The sequence below is a fragment of the Typha latifolia genome, chromosome 13 (assembly GCF_019914945.1).
Source record: "Typha latifolia isolate L0001 chromosome 13, TyphaL0001v2, whole genome shotgun sequence".
NCBI classification, from domain to species: domain Eukaryota; kingdom Viridiplantae; phylum Streptophyta; class Magnoliopsida; order Poales; family Typhaceae; genus Typha; species Typha latifolia.
In genome coordinates, this window is record NC_133098.1 from 4,781,625 (window position 1) to 4,806,928 (window position 25,304).

Here is a 25,304-nt window from a genome sequence, read left to right on the forward strand (position 1 = left end):
CCAGCTTGCCGCCGTCGCCACCGATGTCGGTGAGCTTTCTTTTTCCTTATTTCTCTTCTTATCTCTTCTCTCTCTCTCTCTCTCTCTCTCTCTCTCTCTCTTCCTCCTTGGCTTAGGTTCATCGAAACTGAGCTGTCGACGAGAGGCCGACCACTAGCTAGCCAGCAGCGGTGAGCTCCTCCCCGTCGGCTTGGCTCCTCCTTCCCTCCCCCTTATCTTCTTTTTTTTCTTCTTCTTCTACTTCTTCTTCTTCTTCTTCTTCTTCTTCTCTCGGGCAACCTGCTGCAGCGCCTGTTATGCCTAGCACCCTAAGGCATTGAGGTGCTGGACCAAGCCCAGCACTATGGTAGTGGAGTTTTTTATTATTTTATTTATTTCCTTTTAATCTATGCATTTAATTTTAGTTAGTATAACTAGATTATTTAGACATTAATGATTTTAATTAATATATACATAAATTCGTTAACATGATTATTCTTAATAAAATAGTAAAATTAATAATTAATTATGTTTTAAATTGTTGCATATAAATATTGGTGTTACTTAACATATATATATATATATATATATATATATATATATATATATATATATATATATATATGTGTGTGTGTGTGTGTGTGTGTGTGTGTGTTTTGTTAGATTAATAAATCGTTTCCTTAATATAATCATGAGACTTAAAAATATATACTAATATTCATAATATGTACATTTTAAGTAATTTTAATAATTTATTATATACTATTGTGTATAGAATAAGATACTAATCTTATTTATTTACTTATTTATTATTTTGTATAATTAAGTAAAGACTATATAGTTTCTGATTAATCAAGCTAGAGTAAGAATTATAAAATTAATTATAAATAGATCATGTCTATACTTATATCTTATTTATAGTTATTTAGCCTTTTATTTTATTTTATAATTATATATGTAGAATATTTTTATATAAAAAGAAACATACCTCTTCTCCTTATATTATAACTAGCTTTTATGATAATAGTATAATTATAGTATTTGATCGTATTCATATTGTAGATCTAGTTATATAATCAAAAATAAAATAAATGATTCTAAACCTAATAAACCTTTATATTTTACTTGAATTAATTCTAATTAAATAAACGACTAACTTCATGCTACTTAAATATGTTTCAGACCTCGAACTCCTTATTTGAGACCCCGTGGACCTTATAGCAATGAGTGACGTTTGATTGATGGACGTGAGGAATATGTGTGATAGGTCATCTAACCAGATGGTGAGTAGTGTTATCCCCTTGACACCTTTCTTAAATTAGGATATATTATATAATTATATATATACATGTTTTGGTCTTTAGCATGACTAAGATATTGAGAAATGCATAGGATTTTATTATCATCTTATATACCTGATTATCGAGTAGTCAATATGCATCATATGTACTTGCATTTGATATCATAGCATGGTCATGGTCGGCATGTATTATATGTATCATATTTGAGAGAGAATCATGATGATGGCATGACATAGAGATATGTTTATACATTGTCGAGAATTATATACTTTGATCAATTATGACATGATATCTACTATACATTTATATATTATTGCAGATACATTTATATACTTATTCATGACATGATGCTCTTTCTGATTCATATTATTTAGTACATAATTTACTCTCTATTTAGCATCACTGATTCAGGGTAAAGTTTATACACTGAGCCTTTAGCTCATAACTCTTTTTATTTTTTTTCTAACTCTCTTAAATATATGTTGCATGATAGCGACTTGAGATATCCTGAGAAGATATTTTAGAGTAAAGATGAGGTGAGCTATAGACATGAGATAGCATAGAAAATAGATTATCTAGATATTGAATTGTATCGATGTATATTTTTGTATTTCATTGTATTAGACGATGATTTGTATAATACAAGTCAGACATTATATTGTAATTGTTGTATCTTGATAGTTTGTCGTGGCTATATAGGCCTTGCCAAATTATGACTTGGTAGATTATGTAGCTATTTAGTATGATTATTATGGATTTAAATATGGATAAGTTAACAGGTTTAACTTGATGATGTCATGATTTATTTTATGATTGAGTATGTGAGCACAAGGGTGTATCTAAGCGTGACGAGCCCCGCTCGTCCTGTCGTGTGCGCCGTGCATACCATGTAGATCATGGGCAAGCACGTGCCCAAGTCGAGCAAGGGTGTTACAAACGGACTAGTTGAAGACTCCAAACGTTGGAAGATAATTCATACGAAATGTGTGGAACGCCATTGGCTGGAATTTAAACCATTCAAATGGTTTTGTTAAGTTGGCTCCTATTGGTTCTAGTTAGGCCTTTTTATAAGCAATCTTTCTGGGGATATAAAAGGAGATCTTGAAAAAAGTTAGGGCACCACTCTAGTCCAGCTAAGGTGATATCAAAGGGAAGAGTGGTGAGTACTTGGAGGTGATTGAAGTTTTGAAGGCATTAGGATCATTCCATACTAACTTTGTTCAAGATTGAAGAAGATGTTTGAGATAGCTTCAAGGGTCACCGAGGTTGAGTTACAACCTTAAGGGTCAACTAGGTTGTGAACCAAGTACAAGAGGCGGTGTATTGAAGGAAAGTCAATCAAAACACTATCGTAACGATTGCAATAATTATAAGTGTTTTGTAATCATAATATTCATAGTGGTTGGTTTTACCCCATGAAAGAGGTACGTGGTTTTTCTATCCTTGATTGATAAGGGTTTTTTCACGTTAAATTTGTTTTGTTTTTGAATGCTTCGTTCTTATCTTTGACTCGCCAAAGTGTCATTAGTAGTGTTCCTTGTCAAGTCTTTTGAGTTAAAATTACTCTGCAATCTCCTCGGTCATAAGGGTGTACCTACCAACTTTATTCCACAATAATTTAGGGTTGGTTATGGTGCCTTTATTGAGTTGAATATGCATGTGTGTGTAACTTATTCAGGCACGTGAGTTTGAATAATTTTTTGCATTCATATGTAACTGTGCCGCCTTGATCACTTTGGGTTCTACTCTTCTCCAATATTTGAAAGAAAAAAACTCTTTTCCAATATTCTAGATTCTTTGAACATAAAAAACGAACAAAAGAAAAAAAGAAAAGAAAAACTGAGAACAAGATGCATGCGGAAAGAATTGTACGGCCTCAATGTACTTAGGGGTTATGAATTCGATGCGGCAAGAAGAGTTGTTGGTACACGAAACCTCCTGCTTAACGTAGCCGTGCCAACTAACTAGTAAGACCACAAATTGATCTGATATCTTTTCTTTTATTATAGAGTTACAGGCCAACTAAATTTTAATTAATATAGTAAGTTATTTAATTTAGACTTTAAATCATGTGCATCGTGAAATAATTACTTCGAACTAAATATTGTCAAGATTTGTTCTAAGTCATCGTATTGCCGAACTACTTTTAGTCGAACCATTGGTCCAAACTACTAAACCATTAAATAAATTTTTTCATAATAATTATTTAGATTAGAGTTAATCTAATAACCTTCTTGGTCACAGCATCTACTAACTCTACTATCGATGTTTCTTAATATTTTTCCTTTCACCTGGGTAAGACTTCAACGCTTGCTTACAGTACTGAAATATATATTCAAGTCCAAAAGCCTCGTTTCATCTCCTTATTATTGTATAATATATTTTATTAGCTATACTGTCACAAATAATCGAGTTTTTGACCAAACTAAGCATGTTAACCAAAATATGTAATGAAATATTTTTCTTTGAGTCGGTTATTTTTAACTACAATTTTTGGTACACGTTGCAAGGTTTCGAAGGTCAGAGGTGAAACGGATACCTCTGACACGGATGATTGAATGCCTTCTTCATATATTATTAGAAGTTACCGCTGCGACTACCGCTGACGCAATCAGCTACTATGAGCTTAAAGAGTTAATTTCGTCAACAACTCTATCGGACCCCCATCATTTGACACCGGTATGGAGTAAAAGTAGCTTACTATGTAAAAAACGTTTGGATCTAAATAGGAGTTTTTGACCAAACTAGTTGTCTTTTTAAATCTATTTATCTAAATAGATAATATCTCGAACTTAATATTACAATAAGTATATTTTTCTAAAGTTCTAAGCAAAATGCTAATAAGATTAGTTTTTTTTTTAGATTAAAATGTTAAAATGCTGAACAGATGAGCAATCTTAAAATTTAGAGAAGGTATGGCCTATTTTTATAATTCTGAGGGCAGATAATTGTGAAAAATTACTGCTATTCTAACTTATAAATATTTTTTATATCTATGAAACAATATATTTTATGACTAAAATTAATAACCTTAGTACAAAGTTATGGCATTACAAACTTTTTCTTTATATTTTATGTTACAAACCGGCTTAATCTGATCCGAAATAGTTCTGGACTCGGTAAAGCACATAACTTTCAAGAGAATTTACGAACAATCTAACTAATGGATCTTCTTGAATTTTGAATATGTTGTTGCTCTTGAAGAGATCTTTCCAACAAATCTAAGATCACAGAATTCGGACGGTTAGATCTCAAGATATAGACCAAAAAGTGGTCATAAGTCGATTAGATCCTAGCTTGATAGTCCACCAATGGCTAGATGAATGCTAGGTTTAGTTCTTGGTGTGAAGGAGGAGAAGTTGTTGTGGAAGAGGGTGGTTAGAGGTTGGAAGAAGCCGACCAAAGACTTGGGCGGTGGAAGAAGGGAGGTGGGAGAAGGTGTCAATGCATAGAGACAAGAAAGAAGGAGATAAGGCTAAAGCCAATTCCAATAACAAGATAATCTCAATTAGGGTTTCCTCCACATATATATAGAAGGCTCACCCTAAGAACTCCTTAATTAACATAAAAGCACTCCAAACAATCCTAACAATCCGAAAGTGCGTTCGAACGCGCCCGATTGCGTTCGAACGTGGAATTTCTGTTCTCTGTCGATGCAAACGTGATGCAAGCGTTCAGACGGCTCCGTTCAAACACGATCCTTGCGTTCAAAGGCACCCTGGCAAAAATTAATTTTATTGCTTCTATATAATCAACTAGATAAATAGGCTCATTCTCATAAACCCAATGTCACGCGTGGAGCCACTATGGATCGAATCGTATCATTTTACCTATGCTTATTTTATTTGAGATTCGATTAAACTTTGATCAAAGTCATTATATTTATTTCCTTCATCTTCATAATGACATCATATCTCTAAAATACTATTGGTCACAAAGTTAGATCTGCATAGGTAAATAGTTTAAACGAGAATTGTTCAACATTTTATATATATCAACATTTTACTTAAGAAAAAAATTGATATGATAAACGTTTTACTTTTGAATGAGTTAAAAGTTATAACAGTTTATCATTTTACTTAGAATTACAATAAATTTTTGAGTATCATCTATTTAATCAAAAACTCTTAAATAGGTTTGGTACATTTTTTTGTGCATAAAAAAAATTTTGGCCAACAAATTTAAATAATAATATTTATGGAGCAAAGTAATATGATATTATAAGCAGCAGCCACGTTTAGTAAGAGGACGCCCAGACAGGATTCACAAGCTGCTGCTTCTTCCTAGTGTAAAATTATATTATATAAAAATTATTTGTGCTCCCTTTCCCATGTCCCAAATGTTGTTTTGTGATTTAAAAATTTGCCAACACTTTCCCACTAAAAAGGGGATTTTATGGTCATCTCCTTTTCTTTTCTCGAGAATTACTTTGATAAATTATTATTATTATTATTATTATTATTATTATTATTATTATTATTATTTTAATTAAAAATATTTTCATTATAAATAATTGCCACCATCGTAAAATATCGTTCTGCCCAGCTGCATGACTGCCTGTGAGCAGCCCGCAGAAGTTTCGGACTGTGGGAATAACACCCATCTTTGTTCGACGAAGTCAAAAGTCCGAACCTCATATTCCGTAGTATTGAGTCAATATTCCTCTGGATTCCTTTTCTAGAATCCAAGAATATTTTTAACTTTCCCATTTATTAAATACTTTCAATTATAATTAGTAGAATTGTTTAATTTACCGTTTTAACGTGCACCTCGTCGTTCCGTTGCTTGGATTCCAAGCCATCTCCATTCCTACAACCAAAGCAACAATAATGCCGTTAAAAAAGAAATTAAAACAAATACACAATTGAATAAAAGTTAAAGAAAACGGAACGGGTTACCTCCAAGGCAACACTTGCACGGTGGTAACGGCGTTTGATGACGGAAACTGTACGATGGGAGGGGACTGAGAAATGTAACGGCACGGAAGAAGCCGTTACTCGCCATTAAACATTTAAACCTTGCAAAATTACGATTAAATGGATCAATTTTTACAACGATGGGCAGATTAGTTAGTCACTTTAATTATGAGTTAATTTAAGTCTTTGTTCCAGTTCCAGTTGTGTTCATATCCTCAAAAGCTCCTTCAATGGCCAATCAAACGGCTGTGACAAGAATATATGTACAAATCGACGGATCTGATTCCGTCTCCTTACTCCCCGTCCTCTTTGGTACAAAAAAAGAGACGGAGAGAAGAAAAAGAAAATTCAAACTCAAATTCAAATTTCTCCTCTGTTCAGTTTACCTGCTTCGAGATCTATGAATCGGACGGTAGAGATCTATAGATCGTCGGATTTGGACATGACGGAGAGGCGGCTCAGCCGCGGCTGGAAGTTGGAGCGCCGCCGTTGCTGGTGAGAGGAAGGGCGGATCAGGGCGGCGAGGGCGCGCTTGACCAGATCGCCCTCGACCGTCCCGATCCGGACGAGCGAGTTCGTCATCGCGGATCTCCTCGCGTGGAGCCTGTACGACGGCGACGACACCGCACGTGACTGGTGGCCGTTGTGGCTTTGGAAACCCTTGTGGAGGCTACATCGGAACGATCCGGGGTGCGTCGTGGGGGCACACATGCAGGTCCTGCGAGATCGCGATGCGGAGGAAGACGGCGGAGCGAAGGCAAGAGAGCGGGAGGGGGAGGAGGAGAAGCGGATGGAGGAGGCGAAAGGGGTGGATCCGACGAGGTTGACGCGGGTGGGGGAGGAGGATCGGTGGAAGAAGGCGCCGGAGGAAGAGGAGAAAGTGGACGACGAAGAGAAGGTAGACGACGACGAGAAGGTGGACGACGAGGAGAAGAAGGTGGACGCTGGAGAGATCGATGAGTTAAAGGAGCTTGAGATCGGGAGGACTGGAGCGCTCGATCGCCTCGAAGACGTTGCCATTGGAGAGAGGGAGAGGGAGAAGGAGAGGGAGAGAGAGAGAGAGAAGGTATATATTTCGGTGGTTATTTTGGCAAACCCTAGGTTAACTCTGGGGTGGTATTTATAGATGATTTTGGAAAGGGAGGATGGTTGAGTAGTAAATAAGGGGAAGCTTGGGGTGGATTTGATTAAACTTGGAGCAAGCCGTTAGAAATGGTCAGGATCTCGGCCGGGGAGGCTGGTCGGCTGAGATAGCCTTACGTATTACACAGTCTTCAGCCTTTAGAATTATGCCACGTGTTCAGTTCAATTCTGGAACGCCCTTAACTTTAGGAGTACATTTGCGGCCCCATATGTACGAATGAACTATGCGAAAAAAATAAGAGAGAAATTTACTTTAAAAAATGAAGAAAATTTACTACATTTAGCAAACATTGTTTGCTTGGTTTCCACTCAAAGTCATATAAACGAAATAAGATCTATATTTTAATTCTTAAGTTGATTATTTATGCTTTATTTTTCAGAACTTTTTTGCTTGTATACCCTTCAAAAAAATTATATTTACTTATATGCCTCTCCAAAGTTATATATTATATACACACATTAGGTTACTTTTTAAGTCAAGCTTTAATAAACTAATAAAAAAAATAAAAATAAAAATTTAACTAAATTTTTTTATAAAAACTAGAATAAGAATAATTTTATCTTTTTATATCTAAATTGCTTACATTTTATTAGTTAACTCCAAGAGATATCCATACAAAATAAGGGTTTTAAGTACAAATGTAAAAAATCATAATTTTTAAAGAAAATATATATAAATATTAAATTTAGATAAATATAAAATTAACAAAGGATATGTATGCAGAAAAAAAAAAGTTTAATAGAAAGTATGTATGTTTATCATAAATTTGATATTGGAGCCTACCACCTAAATAAATAAGCTAAAACAAAAAAGTCTATTTACAAATGAGTCAAATCACGAGCCACAATAAGTAAAATTAGGCGCAAATAAGCACAGTCTATTTTAATTTCTTTCACAAAGAACTTTTTTCTCAAGCTCTCGGCCCGTGACCTTCTGCCATAGGTTGGTATGCTTCTTCTCTAGTTCCTTGTGCTCTATTTTAGACATATAACTAAATTGGCTCCGTGATTGCATTCAACTGTAAATTACTTTGCAGTGAGAAGATTCTCGTGTGCTCTCGTTGATGGCATGGGGCATGAATGCTTGATCCATTTGGATCAATTACCCTATCCAAATCTAGAGGTGGTAATAGGCAGGGAAAAAATATCATTATATTGATAATGATATGTATTTGAAATGTATGAAGCGATGCTATTGCATTTGCTGAAGAGTCATACATATCTACCATAGATATTAAGATATTAAGATAGATAGATAGATAGATAGATAGATAGATAGATAGATAGATAGATGGATAGATAGATGTTAGTTGCTTCTAGTTGACATAGACTTTGCATTTAATAGAGATCACACAAGCTCATCATTCATGTGATATATTAATATGCACTTCTATCTTATAATGGAGATATTGTGGGATGAATATCTCCATTATAAGATAGAAGCTCATACTAATATATCACATGAATAATGAGTCTCCTGATCTTTATTGAGTGCAAAGCCTATATCAATATCTATTTGATATATATAATTAGCAACCTAATGTTTCTTGTCTTAAAATATGTCTCATCTTTGCATCCTTATCTTGAGTCTCATCTAAGAGGTGCCCTTCCACTTTTGCTCCTCCACCTAATATTTTATGCCCATATAGGTGTCACAATCTATATAGGATTCCTTGTGATCTTGCTAGTTTTTTTAAATATTATGATCAAAATGTGGTGGTTAGGGTTGGGGTTAGGATTTGGGAAGGAAGATTATAATCAAAGACCAAGTAGGGATTTTTTTTTTTTGTCTTGTTGATAAGGGATAAAGAAGGTTTTATGTTTATGTTCATGTAATTCATGAATCTTTAGGACAAGCCAACTATTCATATGGTTAACACTTACTTAGGGGATGACCTAATCCTTTCAGCATTGAAATTTGGCATGAATTTAATATCTTGGTGAACCATTCTAACTAACAGTGGAGACTTTTTCAAGGAGTTTTTGACCAAATAACCATGTATCAAATTATTTTTTAATCGAAATGGGCTATTCTCCAAACTTAATACCAAAAGGGGTTTGTTTCAATGTAATTATAGTAAAATGCTAATAAATTAATATTTTATTTTTAGATAGAAATGCCAATAAGTTTGGAATTTATACATGTATATTAATAAAATAAAATGATAATCTTATCAACTATTCATATATGTAAAATGTTGAATTTATCAGCTATTTATTTAGAATTTTTTAGATGAAATGCAGATAGATTCAATTAAGTTTGCTTTCTTTTATTTTTAATTGTCATATATAAAAGATCGATCAGTGTCTTATATGTAAAACGAAAACACTGAACATGTTAGCATTTTCTCTTTAGATAAAATGCTAATAAAGTCAGTATTTTACTAACGGTTGTAGTGAAACAGATACTTTTAAGTTTGAGAATAATCTATTTTCGTAAAAATAAAAGTCTAGAAGAAGGCTAGTTTGGTAAAAAAAAAACTCATTTTCCATGACCACTTGTCACTTCAAGTACATAAAACTTTAAAATGGACCTAGATAGAATTTATCTAGTGCATTACTTAGTGTATTAAGTACTTAATTAACCCTAATTAACATGCATCTTTGTCATGGAGTTAATAAGGATCTATCATGCCATGTGGTATGTTGCATGTGGTCATGTAGGTGGTGGATTAAGTAGTAGTTTTTGGTAGTTGATCTCCAAACATTTTAGGTTAGTTAATCTTATCATGGACCCCATTAATATTGATATCACATGTAATCAATTGGTCAAATTATTGTGTTTATGCAAGTTGTGCCAACATGGAAGGTTCAAAGGACCAAAAGGGAGACCTTGTAGGGTACCTCATGGGGTCCAAGAAAGACAAAGGACTGGAAGCATTGCTAACTTGGTCTCTTTTAGGTTTTAAGCCAACCAAATGGGAACATCAAGAGGACCATATAATAAGGTCCATTTGGTGCAGTTGGTCCACTTTTGCTGACCCTATTGATTGTGTTCATTGTTAGGGTGTGATATACTCATGTACTTAACTGCTCCACTGCATATGCCTATAATATCTTTTAAGTTATTTGGTCATTAAGCCAGTTTTTCAAAAGATCAGGAGTTCAAACATTGACTAATTCTATTTCACTCCTAATTGCTATTATGTATTCTAGTGTGGTGGCTATTCACATTAGTCGGTATTTAGAAGTCACACGTATGGGGGGCTATCAAATTAATCGAGTAGCTTGAGCTCAGCTCAATTCGGCTTAAAATTAAGCGCATTGAGCCTAATTACAAACTAGCTCGGCTCAATAAGGCTCAAATTTTATATAAGTGATATTATTTTATTCTATGTATAGTTTTGTGACCGTTCGATCAAGATCTAATGGTTTATGTCTATCTCTAGTTTAATCTAATTTTAAACGTCTAAGCACAAATGTCTACTTTTATTTTGATAAATTGATAATATTGTTTGCATTACAGTTGTATTATTTTGATAATTTTACAGGTTAAATCTTGAATTTCAAGCTTTAGTCAAGTTTTATTTAGTTTAAATTTAAATCAAGCTTAATCTTACCATCTCAAATTAGACTTAAATTGGACTTATTTAAGTCTTGAGTTTGAATTAAATGAATTGAGCTCACAAGCTTGAATTAGGCTAGGCACAAGCTCAGCTAGAAATTAAGTAAAGCCAAGCCTAATCAGATAACTTGGCTCGAAATTAATATCAACCTGAGCCTAATTAGATTTAGGCTCGGCTCAAATTTGTATAAACACCTAGCCTCGCATAGGGAACATGTTAAAGTTGTTGGACTTAGTGGTACCCGATAGGCATAGGGTGAGGGCGTTTGTGTTGAGCGCAGTGCTCCGTGGCCCATATTGACTAGTGCTTCACATAGTGTTGATGAGTGGGGGCATGTGTGGGTAGTATTGAGACGTGATGCTAACCCATGTGATGATGATGAACCTACAATTGAGCTTCTTAGTTGTAACACCCACAAACTCTAAACGCATGCATGGCACGAGTCCACACTGCATGTGCGTGGCACCTGACTATTTGGTTAGTTACTAACAATCAAATAAACATGTATCAATATCATAATTTTATCCACCACATCTAGATTAAGAATAATTCAAGTATAACTATCAACAGTATACAGATAATCCTACTTGGGCCTCACACAGCCCACAACACATCATCAAGAGCTTTTCACCACAACATATACACAATGGTAGTATATACATAATTATACAAATACAAAGTCACCTGCTAGAATATAAGACAAGGATAAATACACACTTTGGAGGATGTCCACTAATATGTATATCAAATAAGATAACTCATCTAGCGTATAACACTAACCACACTCTACTCTTGGCCCACTGGTAAGACCTCTAAGGGAATATCCTGCTTCACTCGTTCATCTGGATTTTTGAAAAGGAGAAAACAAAGAGAGTCATGAGCTAAAGGCTCAGTGAATAGACCTTACCCAAAACCAATGAAGTCAAACAAAGAGTAAATCATGTACTGGAATAATATGAATCGAAAGAACATCATGTCATGAATGAGTATATGAATGTATTATCAATAATATATAAATAAAAATTAGATAACATGTCATAACTAATAAATTATATAATCATCGACAATGAATAAATAAATCTCCATGCCATAGTATCATCATAATTCTCTCTCAAATATGACACATGATGCATGCTGACCATAACCATGCTATGATATCAAATGCAACCATATATGATGTATATTGACCATTTGATAATCAAGTAATCAGATGATAATAAAATCATATGTATTTCTCAACATCTCAGTCATCAATGTCATCTCCATATGTCATCATCATACTAGACCACTTTGCACAGTCAACACCCGGTACCCGATCTCAACATCATGTCGGAAGGCTTAGAGCATACTCTGTCATCCGCAAGGAGTATCTCAAATATAATCATACCATGCCATCCTCTAAGGGTATCAACATCCATCCAAACTAGGGACCCTTTTAGCTGATAGAAATCTCGTGAGGATAACTGATAACTTGCCACATATGCCCTAGCGAATGGCATGTGTCCGAGTGTCTGCTGCACACACAGAGTAACAACCTCGGACGTAAGGCCAACAGGATCGCGACTATGTCGAGTGATCAATCATCTACCAAGCGCATCCTAACCCTCGCGCCCACTCGAGTATCCTCACGCTTTCTATCAACTATCCTATCAATCACATTTCATGCTTTCCTTCTAAATGACAGATCATATGCATATATCAAGTATGATAATAAATCAATGCATAACAGAAATTTAGGTGGAATAGAAATCAAGAAAAAAATAATGTAATGTAGTCTCCAATCATATAGTCAACAATGCATACCTATGCTAATTTATCACAACATGCATACTCATACTACAAATTAATTTGGCATAAAATTATAACAATATAGTCATATCTAATTGTCTCTATATATCATTATTATACTCGTATCCAAGATTAGCCTAATTACATGCATGATAAAATATGCTCGACTGTAATCATCTCTAAATAAAGTCATATAATCATGTTGGAGGTCAAAACATGTATGTACATAATGTATAATATAATATAATTTGAGAAAGGCGTCTAGGGGATAAGACTACTCACCACAACTGCAATTACCAAACAACCACTCATTCACGTTGCTATGGCAATGATCAAGCTTCGATAGCTAGGTCCATGGGGTCTCGAACAGGGGGGTCGAGGTCTGAAATTATTTATAACATATAATGTGTCTTTCTATTAATTAAAAATTAACCTGGCTAAAAGATAATTTCTTATTGTAATCATGAACTCTTCATTTCTATATTTATTTTGTTATTTATTAACCATAATTATATTATTTAATAGTGTATTTAAAATATAATTATCTGTCAATTATTCTCTTAGATAATTAAGAAAAAATAAGAATTAAGTTACTACAAATAATTACGCAAGAATATACGTACATAACCCTAATAATTACTATTACCTACCTAGGATTAAAATAGTAATTTATGTTGCAGGTATTTTGCTAAACATGATATAATTAAATTTATTTATTAATCATAATATAATTAGATTTAATTCATATAAATTAAATACATTAGATTAACTAAGCTAATTAAATAATTAATAACATAATCAAATATAATTGAATAGTATCGATAGAGAAGAAAAGAAGGGAAGGAAGAGGAGGGGAAGAAGAAGAAGAAGAAGAAAAAGGAAGGAGAAAATGGGAAGAGGGTTGGGCCGCGGGGAGGGGTACAGCCGGCTGGTGGCTCAAACCTCCGACGGTCCCGAGAGGAAACTGACAAAGAGAAAGAGTAAGAGAGAGAGAGAAGGAGAGAAGGAGAGAAGGAGGGAGAGAGAAGGAGAGAGAGAGAGAGAGGCTCACCGATGGACCGAAGGCCCGACGGTAACTCTTCCCAACGGTCGATGACTGCTAGTGCACTAAGGGGAGAGAGAGAAAGAGGTCGAGAGAATGCGGGGGAAAAGAGATAGAGAAGAAAAAAATATTAGAGAGATAGAGAGAGGTGGTCACGCGATCGCGGCAGAGTGGCCGGTTGGCCGAGTCCCATCTCCTCGCGTCGCCGCGGCATGGAGGAGTGTGGCTCGATGGAGGTGTGTGGCACCTCCACCGCTGCCACAGCATGCAGGGCATGCTGAGCATGATGTCGGCCACAGGGTGGTCGATCGCGTCATGCCCAGCAATTTTTTTTTTGGGGTTATTACATTAGTATATGGTGGCAGACAACTAGTCAAATATTTGTCGAGTAATTGGTAGGCGATATTATTGCTAGATGTCTTTCCTCCTTGATGGGTGTCGCTCAATGTGAGCATTACATGTTATTTATGGTTGTAGTTATATGTGAACCTGGGCTAAAAGATCGATGGCTTAGGTTGATGCATAACATATTTTCTATTATTAATATATGTGAGCAATAATTTACAGAATCATGTTGCATCCTTCATGACGTTATTTTTAGACTGTAGAATATTTCCTAGTCTTTATTCTCACCACATGTTGGTGGAATGCTTATAGATTAGTAGATGACCTTGAGTTCGTGGATGAGCTGCTGAAGAATATTTATAATTTAGCTATTTATTTTATTATTAAAAAATGAGTTAGATGGATTGTAGCTCTAACGCGCATTAGTATTAGATGGGGTATATTGATATGTATTTTTGGCATGTTATGACATGTGGCATTTTTTAGTTTTTTTTTTCGCTTGAGTTATTTGTGAAAATTTGAGCTTTTATCTTATATACTATGTAGAAATATTAACTAATAGGTCATATGAGCTCTACCCGTATGAGGGGCATATGTATTTGAAGGTGGATTTTCATTAACATTAAATATTAAAAAAATTCTCTGACTCTGTGTATGATCATATCTCGCCAAATACCAAAAGAGAATAAAATAATCGTAGAAACATCAGGCATAGAAATATACATAGAAAACCTTTTCACAAGAAAAAAAAATTCAAAAGACAACAACAAATGCAAGATATAGAGTACACATACTCTAAATAATCGCAGATGAGAAGCACACCTACTCGTATGAACCGGTGCCAAAACTCATGCATGACACACCTGGAAAATTCTCTCTTATCCCATTTTTCTGTTATCATATATCAACTTCTATGAGCTTTTCATAGGGCAACCCATCAACAAGCATTCCATGCCAGTCTCAATTATATCTACACTCTTAGTAAAAATATGTTCAAAGTATGTTCGAACATACCTCAGTGTACTATTCATTCCTTCATAGCATCGTTAAATACTGCTCATTGCTACTATTCATCACTTTCAACGCTTTGAATAGATTTAGCTCTTTCTACATCCTCCTTTAATCGAACATTGTGTCGCAACCCATACATAATTAACTAGAAAAAATGATAGAAATCTGAAAAGCTAGTTTATTATTTCTTTATATAGGCATCCAATTCCTACTCCATCAAGGAGACCAAAGAAATAGATGAAGTAGTATTCTCAATTAGAGCAAACCTCTCTTTTAGAAAGCCTAATTCCCCAACTGAGAGACAGTGGCAAATCACTAACTCCATTTAATGCTGCTTCAGGAATGGCAACTGGCAAGAATAGTGACCTTGATAAGGCTATGGATTATGAATAGTCATTACAAGAACAAGACCCAATGCATCAATTGCAATCTATTCAATTTCCCACAGCTACCCAAAGGTCTCAATCCATCCATTTCTCATACTATTGATGCTTCTTAAGGCATTATCATATTAACCTCTCCAGATTAAACTCTTCTAGACATTCAGTGAGATTTAATTGCTTCTTTATCCAGTTGGTTGGATGTTGTTTGATTATTACATATGAGATAGTTTTGTGTATATTTTCTTTTCTTTGTAATTTTGGTCAGCATCTGCCAGTTTTTGGTTGAAATTAATATGATAAGTGTAGTTTTACGGTGGAAAACCTAAGTGCTAGATAGGGATGTTTGAGATTAATGGAAAGAATTGGAAATGGCTGGGAAAAGTGAAAAAATATGTTACCCACAAACAATTCACAAACACTAATTGTGAGACTTCTGTAATTCCTATAGTCTTGTACACGTCAAAATTTAAATATGAGACAAAATGTGTTTGAAAATTACTGACTCAATCAGCGACTTCCAAATATAAATCACTAATCCAATCATTGACTTATATAAAAATTTCTCCCTTACATGTGACAATTTTTTTAGAGGGCTTAAAATTTCTATATAAGTTGTTGATCAGGAGTTAAAAGTCGATCCATTCAGTGACTTATATATGGAAGTCACAAATTAGATCAGCAGTTTTTAAACACACATAATCTCATATTTAAGTTTTAGTTTAGGTTAGTTTTAGTTAGTATAGGATATTAACTTAATTAATTTTCCTTATATAGTTATACTATCCTTTGTCTATATATAGAGAGTATGTCTAATTTCTGCATATTAATTTTTTGATTTTTTTTTCATGAGGATCTTATTCTTCTGTGAATAAACTTGGGCATGATTGGGCCTAGTTTGGAAAGGAAAATGGGCTTTGCCTCAAAAGAAAGATTGGGTTTTTGCATGTATACCCCCCCCCCCTCAAAACTTTCTTATTTTTATGTATACTCTCTTAAATTTCTTTTTGCATGTATTACCTTCAAAACTCATGGGTTTTACATTTATATTTTAGGTTATTTTTGAAAAATATAAGTCAAAACTTGAACCATTTATAGGCAAAAATTGAAAAAGTCAATATGACTTAGAGGAAATTATGCAAAAAGAATAAGGATACTCTTTTAACCATTGATTAACTTTAACAGGCATTTATGCAAGAAGAGAAAAGGAAACCAGAGTTTAGGATGCATATCTTTTGAGAGATGCATATATTTTGAGAGATATAAATACAAATATTAATTTTAGAGAAGTTAAAAGGCATTTTAGAAGGTATACATGCACAAAAAAAGGACCAACTTATGGATGCATTGATCATGTAAAATCCAAAACAACTTAGTTTACCCCCATTGGTTATTGGTTAATTTTTGGTACTAGATTTACCTCATCTATTAAATTAGTATTACTTTTTATTACAGCTTATGAAATTTCGAGGGGTGGGGGAGAATCAAACAGGATAAGTCCAAATAGATATGAAAAAATCAAAAAAAAAAATAAGAAGGAAATAAACAAAAATCAAAACACGAGTTTCTAATGTGAAGAAAAATAATCCCTCTCATCAAATAGAGAAAAAAATCACAGATTCGATAACACATGACCTATTAATTTCATTAAAATCGTAGAAATAAGATTCACTTAAAACTCCTCTAGACATGCCAATGTTTAAGTGTCAAAGTTTGTCTTTTGCTTTTGCTTGCATTTCTTCGTGATAAACTACTCATCAGAATTAGATTATCTCTTTTTGATTTGCTCTCAACATGGATATGTTTCAACTCCTCTCAAGTGCTTCAAGAAATAAGTGGTGTTTGACAAGCAGCTGGACTAAATAATATCCTCACACTTTAATAGAAGTGAAGCTCATTTTTAAGTAAAAATTTTTTGAATGAATTATATGCCTAGACTCTTAGTAGGGCTGTCAAAATAAACAAGCAGCTCGAGCTCAACTCGGCTCGACTACAGCTCGACTCAAGCTCAGCTCGTATACAAATGAGTCAGCCTAAGACTAGCTCAAGCTCTCACAAAAAACTCAAATTTATTAATATATATATATATATATATTATATTAAAAAGTTATAGTAGTTGAACTTTAATTTAATAGCTATCATTTCGGTCAGATTTAATTTAATACTTTTTCGTTATCTATTTATTTTTATCCTTACGTTCTCTCTCTACTTATTTTGTATTAGTACTTTCTTTTTTTTCTTATGACCTATCTAGGGGTGAAAACAATTCGGATTAACTCCGATCCGACCCGCTATCCGACCCGATTCGGATCAGATTCGGATAAAAAATTTCTATCCGATTCAGACACGGATTCGGATTCGGATACGGATTCGAATACGGGTCGGATATATATTTTGGATTCGGATACGGATATCAGATATCCGTTTACTCGCATATTTTTTTAAATGATTTACAATTTTTAGTTTGCTTATTTAAATCATAAATATTAATATTGTTACTAATAATACATTATATATTATTATAGAGATTAATTTCTCTAATTTTATAAATTTGACATACAAAAAAATCATTTGTTGTAAAATTCTTAATAATTTTGTGTTAATTATATCTAAATAAAATATTATAATTATTTTAAATTCAATCAATATCTGTTTAAGATCCGTTTAGTTAGGATATAGTTTTAAATTTTGTTATCCATCCAAAATCCGTATCCGGACTAAAAATATGGATCCGGATATGAGTTGAGCACTATTCGATCCGTTTTCACCCCTAGACCTATCCCATCTCATTTAATCTTATTCTGACTCACATTTTTATTTTGTTTTGTTTATCCTATTCTTTCTTCTTATGAAAAACCTATCCCATCTAATCTAATTTAATTACTTATTCTGTGTCTCTGATTCACATTTTTATTTTATTTTGTTTTGTTTCCACTCTTTCTCAACCCAAAAGCAAACCCATCATGGCAGCATTGTCACTGACTTTCTTCTCTCTCTTAATTTCTTACCCTCTCCAACTTCTCTTCTCTCATATCTCCTCATTCTCCCACCTCTCTTCTTCCTTGCTCTGGATTAGGACGATGCCGATGAGAGCGAACGATGCTAATCGCTCTCCCATCTTTCTCTAATCAAGTCCCTTTGTTTTGCCTATTCGACCAAGTGAACGTTGGTCCTGCGAAACCCAGGTCCACTAGACCTGCTATGTTGATATTAGAGGAGAACCTATAGAGCTTGAAGCGAATAGCAAGCTGTCCTCCTTTTTTCCTTACAGGCAACAATATCATTGAAATCTCTCATGCAGCAGAAGAGGGGTGTTGGATGCGTAGTGGGCTATTTTCTCCCAAATCTGTGTCTTTTCACCTTTCTGAGGATCGCCGTGAATTCCTCCAAATATCCAAGGGTCAGCCCTAAAGGGAGCCCAGATCCTAGTGAAAATAAAATGGCTAGAAGAGTCAGGACACTTTAGAGTGTGGGTACCACAATAACCATAGGCCATCGGATTTGCAAGGTTGCATCTTGTTTTGGAGATGAAGGCAAGGTTTGGCATTGGAGCTCTTGAGAAAGCTCCTGAGATTTTAAATTGCCGATTGCTCCAAGTGAAGAGAATCATTTGGTTTGCGGTGACGAGCCTGTCACTACTGTAGAGTTGTCCTGCCTAAGGAAGGGGAGGCCAACTTCACGAGGGACAACATCGATTAGACTAGCCAAACATTTGGATGAAAAGCCTCAACCTAGGGCTTTTTGCTTGATCGGGCTACACAGCTTGAGCTTTTTGCTTGATCGGGGAGCCTCCACTTTTTTCGTCAATCAGCAAGAGTGACAGCCGTTGCATTACCTGAACAGTTAGGGTTTGCTTCAACCTACTAAAGGGAGTTTGAGGACGTGAGATGAGTAGTGACCAGCTACATGGCTTGGATGGCATGCATGAGATCTGATAGGTCATTTAATGCTTAGCCCTTTTTTCGCAGGATTTTGACTTGAAATACTGAAAAAAATATAAAGGCCTAAGTTGGAGAGAGTGCATGTCATCGACACAAAAGCAGCAGAGTACAAGGTTGGTATGGTTGGTGGCGTCAGCAGTAAAAGCCAGAGGGCGGGATCTAAGGGCAAGATGGGTGGCATCAGCAGTAGGGGGGACAATAGTGATGGATTCAAAAAGGCAAGATTTGAGGGCTAGCAAAGTGTTCAAGGCCAGCAGCAACAAAAAGGGGTCCAATGAGGGAGGGACAACTTGAGGGGGAGAATAGCTTCAATTAATGTGGGCTACTTTCACTCTAAATTACTGTCACAAAGGTAGGAAAGTCTCTCTAGACAATGACCATTGTTGAGCCAAGAGGTGACTATTGGTTGCTCGGTGAGGCTCTTTGGCGAGCCTCCCCTAGGTTTTTCAGATGGAAACTCACCTTTGCTACCTCCTAGCTTGAGGAAGCGAGGCGGAGCCAAAGCAGGGACTACTGCAAAGCCCCTGGTACTTTGGTTTTAGAAGTTTGAAGAGTTTGTGGTGAAGGCTATCCCGCTGAACTTTAGGCCGGAGGGTGACAAAGTTGAAGACGATGGGGTTGTATTGCTTTATCTAATTTACCCCTAAGACCATGCCACGCCCTCCCAACTAAATAATCCTCGTATCAGCAATAAATAGGTAGTGTTGCATAGTCCATGTTAATTGTGAGCACTTGGAAGAGTTGATGAGTTTCGACCATTTGCCACAGCTTTCCTGAAGAGGAATAGCACACTCTAGTGTACAATGACTTGTCATTATAGTAGCAAGGTTAAGAAGTTGTGGGTACTTCTAGATATGATCATTAGGCCTAACCCAGCCAAACCCGGCCTGAACCCGTCCGGTCTTAACCGAGCTAAGTCCGGCTTGAGCCCAATTTAGGACCGACCCGACTTGAGCCTAATATGGTAGTGGGGCGCCCGGCCCGAAAGTCCAATCTACTACTCTTATCTATAGCCCAACTCATAATGTATACATATTCATATAATTATTTTAGTCCTACATTGGATATTTAGTAAACTATATATCAATATATATATATATATATATATATATATATATATGTTTTTATTAAAGATAACTAAAATATCTTCATATAAGCCCATTAAATTCGGTCCAATAAAATATAATAATTTTTATATTTAACGCATTATGTTAGAGTCATTATATCCAACCCAAGCCCAATATATAATGGGCTATGGGCGGTAGCGGGCTAGAATATTCTAGCCCAGCCCGGCCCGAATGATTGGTGGGTTGAGCCGTGAACAAATATTTAAGCCCGCTTGGCCCGAAAAGCTCGGTCCAAACTTGGCCTGGCTCGCCCGATGATCACGTCTATCCACCAACATGCATATGGGTTTACATTTAGCATGCCAGTGATCCAGATTATATTGATAAGAGTTGTGCCCAACTATTGCATTGAGTGAAATCCCAATAGCTGGATTAGAGTGGTCAGCTGAAATATTTTAGATTTGTCTTCTTCATGATCTGATGGATCATCTTCCTCCAAATTTATCATGAACAATTGATGTTTGATGCATTTGTGACCCTTTCTCCACACTTCATCACAGTTATAGCACAGCCCCTTTTGTGGGTTGAGACCTTGGAATACTAAAATGACTTACATGTTTTGATGGTACTTAGGTAGTAAAAGTTGATGGAAGTATACTGGGAGGATGAGGTTGGGTTACAACATTTGGGGAGGGAGGATGATTTGGATGGTGAGCTGTGTAAGAAGCATTGTTTTACTTTGGGATTAGCTTGGGGCTCTAATAGCAATTTTTTGTAGTTTGTTCATGGATTCCACAGCATGCTCTTGCATTCTTGCTATATATACGGCATGATGCAAGGTAGGAGGGTGGAACACATTAATCATGGACCTAATATCATCTCTCAAGCCATTGATGAAACTTTGGATAAATACTCTTCGGTGAAGTATTTGTTTTTAGCAATCATAAGTGCCATCAGTTCTTCAAGCCTCTCCTAGTATTCAGTGACAATCCCCTCTTTTACCAACTTGTTAAACTTCTTAATAATATTGTCAAAGCTGAGATATCATCAAATTGAAGTCAAATGCCCTCCTCAAATGTCTCACAGTCCAAATAATCCTGAAACCATGATTCGGCTTTGCCTTCAAAAACAAGGAGCCATGCAATACCTTCTGGTCTTCTAATATAGCAGTGAAAAGGAAAAAATGGATGACATTCCTGGTCCATGATCTGGGTATATTACCACTAAACCTCAGTAATTCTACTCGAGGGAACTCAAGGGAATTACTACCAGAGGTTGCATTTGACCAATCTGAGCTAATTCCTCTAACCACATGTGAAGGAAACTCTTCCCTTTCGTTGTGTTTCTCTAAATGTCTCATTTTCAAGCCACGAAAGATAGCTTCAATTTGAGTTTGGAAGGATCCACTGAAATTTGCACAACTTCCAACTTAGAGCTAGTAGCAGTTTGCTCTGTTTCTAACCTCAAATTTGTGTCAATGGATTGGGATTTAAGTTGATCAGCCAACTCATATATCTGGAGTCTATTGTTCTTAGAAGCCTTGGTAAGAGTTGTTAATCTGGTGGATTCTGCCATTGCTGATGTTTCACAACCTCCACCAATAGGATTACCACTCATTGCTGCTCTGGTACCAATTATAAAGATCTCTGTTTTAAGACTTAAGCAGACCAAGCTCTGCCTCTAATGGCAATCATACAATACTAGAGAACTCCAATACTACAGTAGTAATGGCCATGACAATCCTACAAATGCACAATAAATGTAAATCTTCAAAGCTAAATATGATCACCCCCATAAATCTTCATGCTTATGGGTTAACTCAAAATCTTCATTTTTCCTATTAGGAATAGGAATAGAAGTCCTCAGAATAAATTAAAAAACTTATCTCATATGTGGATCTTAGAACTCCTCAGGAGAAAAGATCCTACAAATCCAAGTTGAAGTTGGTCACCTTTTTCAAAGAGTGTTTGGTTCTAGCTAGTGGTGTGAAGAGAGAGCCCCTTTTCTATATTTACAAAGTATTTTTTGTGCTTTTATATTTTAGAAACTTGTCTACTTTTCTGGCATTAGGATTACTCATGCATGGTATACATTGTTGCTTCCTTCTAAGTTTTTAATTTTAGCTAGTTTTTGAATCAACCGGTTAAACTAACAAATTCAATTACTACTATTCAGCCTTTGTTTTATAAATTTAGAAAAATTAAGTAGAAAGACAAAAGTGAAAAAAAATATATATATAAATTTAGAAAAATAAAAGTTAGAGAAATTCATCCAAAACACTCTGCATTTTATTTTTATTATTATTTACACTCTACCTTGTGTATTAATCATATTCAACCCCTGCATTTTGGGTTTAACATCCCAATATTAACGTTTTAACTAAAGTTAATCATACACACTAATTAATGTATATTAACATTTTAACTAATTTAACTTAATCTTTTAAGTGTAGACCAAAACTATTCTCGCTCTAAGAGAGGTAATTAGGTATTAAATTTTTTATTTTTGAAATTAACGAAATATTAACCCAGTGTAGTTTTTCAAGTATTAAACTCGTGATGCAGAGTCGAATGATAAATTTTGATAAGATAGAGTATAAATAATAATAATAATAATAATAATAATAATAAGTAAAACATGGATGGTGGTTTGAATCAATTTCTCAAAAAGTTAATTGTATCAAAAGTCTAAAGCAAGCACCCAATTGCCCTAAGGTGGTGGTGGGGTTTCTTGACACTCCACTCTTCACTAATAAAAGCAACCCCATTAAGAAAATCCTGTCTCCTTTCACACAAAAGAAACCACACTCCTCCTCCATGAACTCGCTCAAGTGGGCTTCAAGTTCTTGAACATGGAGTCCCACCCCACCTCCTCGCCGCCGGTGATCATGCGCCTGTTGTGCTTTAAAAGTAGCGCTGGCCTCTTGCTCCTCCTCAACATGGCACTCCCCTTCCAATGCCCACCACCATGATACGTGGGTCTGGGAACCACGACGATAGCCGAGCCGTCTCTTTGGATCAAGGAGCTAAGGTACCTGGATAAGAACCTCCTGGTTCTATGGATCACTGCGAGGAGCCGACGTGGGGACATGGACTTCTCCTTCTTGGCTAGCTTGAGTATCTCGATCCGATGCTTGGCAATGGCGATCCCCATGCTTTGGAGGAACTCGTGGTTGAAGTGGGCTACGTCGCATTCCTCGAGCTCGTTGCGGGAGAAGAGGAGGGAGTACTCGTAGACGAGGGACGGATCGAGGCCGGAGTTGGAGAGCCAAGAGTACCAATCCATTGCTTTGGAGACTGGAAGAGGAGATGAGAGATGGAGGTTATAAGGAGAAAGAGACGGTTATAATTCTCTTGGGTTGAGTTGTGAAAGTAGGATTCTCTACATCCTTGGGTGTAGGAACTTGCTGCATCCAGTGTAACTTAGGAGCCTATCATTTTGGCTGCTAATTCTGTTAATCTGGTAAATGTTTGGGAATTTATTTATTTGTTTACTGCTGCCTTGTCTTTTACCTATTTTATTTTGGAATAATTATACCTGTAACCTATTAGATCATCTGAAATATTACCCTTTTTTTCGTGATATATTGACTCTCTCAACTATCTAAAACATATTAAATGCCTCATTTTATTGATTATCCATTTAATTTTTTATTAAAAAATATTATTAAATAAATTTTAGATGCTACGGGAACTGGTTTACTTTAATTAACACTTTTACATACTGCCTAAAAGTTTATTTAAAAAAAAATACCAACGCCTTGAACCACTCTTATGATTTAACGAAAGACGGTATAAAATGAAATGGAGATATAATGTAAGGTCTAACATATTTATCTTAATATTAGCATAATAATACCTACACTCTCGTCTCCTCTTTCACCGAATATTCTCATATTTACTACTTATCACTTCATCTTGAGGAAAATATCACTTTAATCACTCTCTTATCTCTTCATCCGTTCATAATAAAGAGTATTTTAGTTATTTGCCAAATTATCATTTCAACTTTATAGTACATCGAGTGTAACTCTATGCATTACACTAATTTATAAAAGAAACACATGAAAAGCTTATACTAGAATAATGTAACTCTATAAATTACACTAATTTATAAAAGAAATACATGAAAAGCTTATACTAGAATAGGTTCTCTTATGCAAGTATTAAAAGTTAGTATAATTATACTAGTATTGAACTTATCCTACAAGTGAAAATGGGAAATGTTTTCAGCTGCAGTAGCTTTCTGCAGCCAGGGATACAGAGGATCTGGTGCCAATAAGTGGAGGGTTGTTGAAAAGGGGGGGCCCAGACAGGTGGGTGGTGGGCCAGATTGGATTGGGTCTAATTTGCAGCTGAGTGATAGATAGTTCGGTAAACAATATGTACCCAAAAAAAAATGGTAAGCTTTATGACAAAGGAATAGGGCTATAATAGGCCCTTGATTTATTTGATCATTTTGATGGATATATGGTCTCATCCAGAAGTTTCTATTTGGTTGTCATGCATGGTGCATCAACAATACTACATCCTCATCAATAAAGAACAGGAAAAAGGAGATCTCAGGACCATAGTCAAACCCTAGAAATGAATCTCAATTGATGATATGATCCTAATATATATATATATATATATATATATATGAATTCATATGAAAAAAAAAAAATTTGATACCACCCATTAGATTCCAACTAAAGCAAATTTGTTAGACTTGTAGTGAACAAAGTGTTTGAATGTCGGTGACTTAGCTACACGATTAGCTTAATATTTTGACTAAAGCTTAATGAAGTCAAAGTGTCTTTTGTATCTCTTAACTCGAGTGACCA

At 35.2% G+C, this 25,304-nt stretch overlaps 2 protein-coding genes across 3 annotated transcripts; both read right to left on the bottom strand.

Moving 5' to 3' along the window:
• Positions 1-4,745: 4,745 nt before the first annotated feature.
• Positions 4,746-7,271, bottom strand: LOC140800031 (uncharacterized). Of its 2 annotated transcripts, XM_073154659.1 has the most exons (4): positions 6,583-7,271; positions 6,179-6,297; positions 6,035-6,089; positions 4,746-4,998 (listed from the first exon to the last, which is right to left on the bottom strand). In XM_073154659.1, the coding sequence occupies exon 1, from the start codon at positions 7,214-7,216 to the stop codon at positions 6,617-6,619; it is 600 nt and encodes a 199-aa protein (XP_073010760.1). In that variant the 5' UTR covers positions 7,217-7,271; the 3' UTR covers positions 4,746-4,998; positions 6,035-6,089; positions 6,179-6,297; positions 6,583-6,616. The 2 variants fall into 2 exon arrangements, with proteins under 2 accessions (XP_073010760.1, XP_073010759.1); XM_073154658.1 differs by having other exon boundaries at positions 6,035-6,297.
• Positions 7,272-23,305: 16,034 nt separating this feature from the next.
• Positions 23,306-23,764, bottom strand: LOC140800166 (uncharacterized). Its single transcript, XM_073154827.1, has one exon. The coding sequence runs from the start codon at positions 23,762-23,764 to the stop codon at positions 23,306-23,308; it is 459 nt and encodes a 152-aa protein (XP_073010928.1).
• Positions 23,765-25,304: the final 1,540 nt, after the last annotated feature.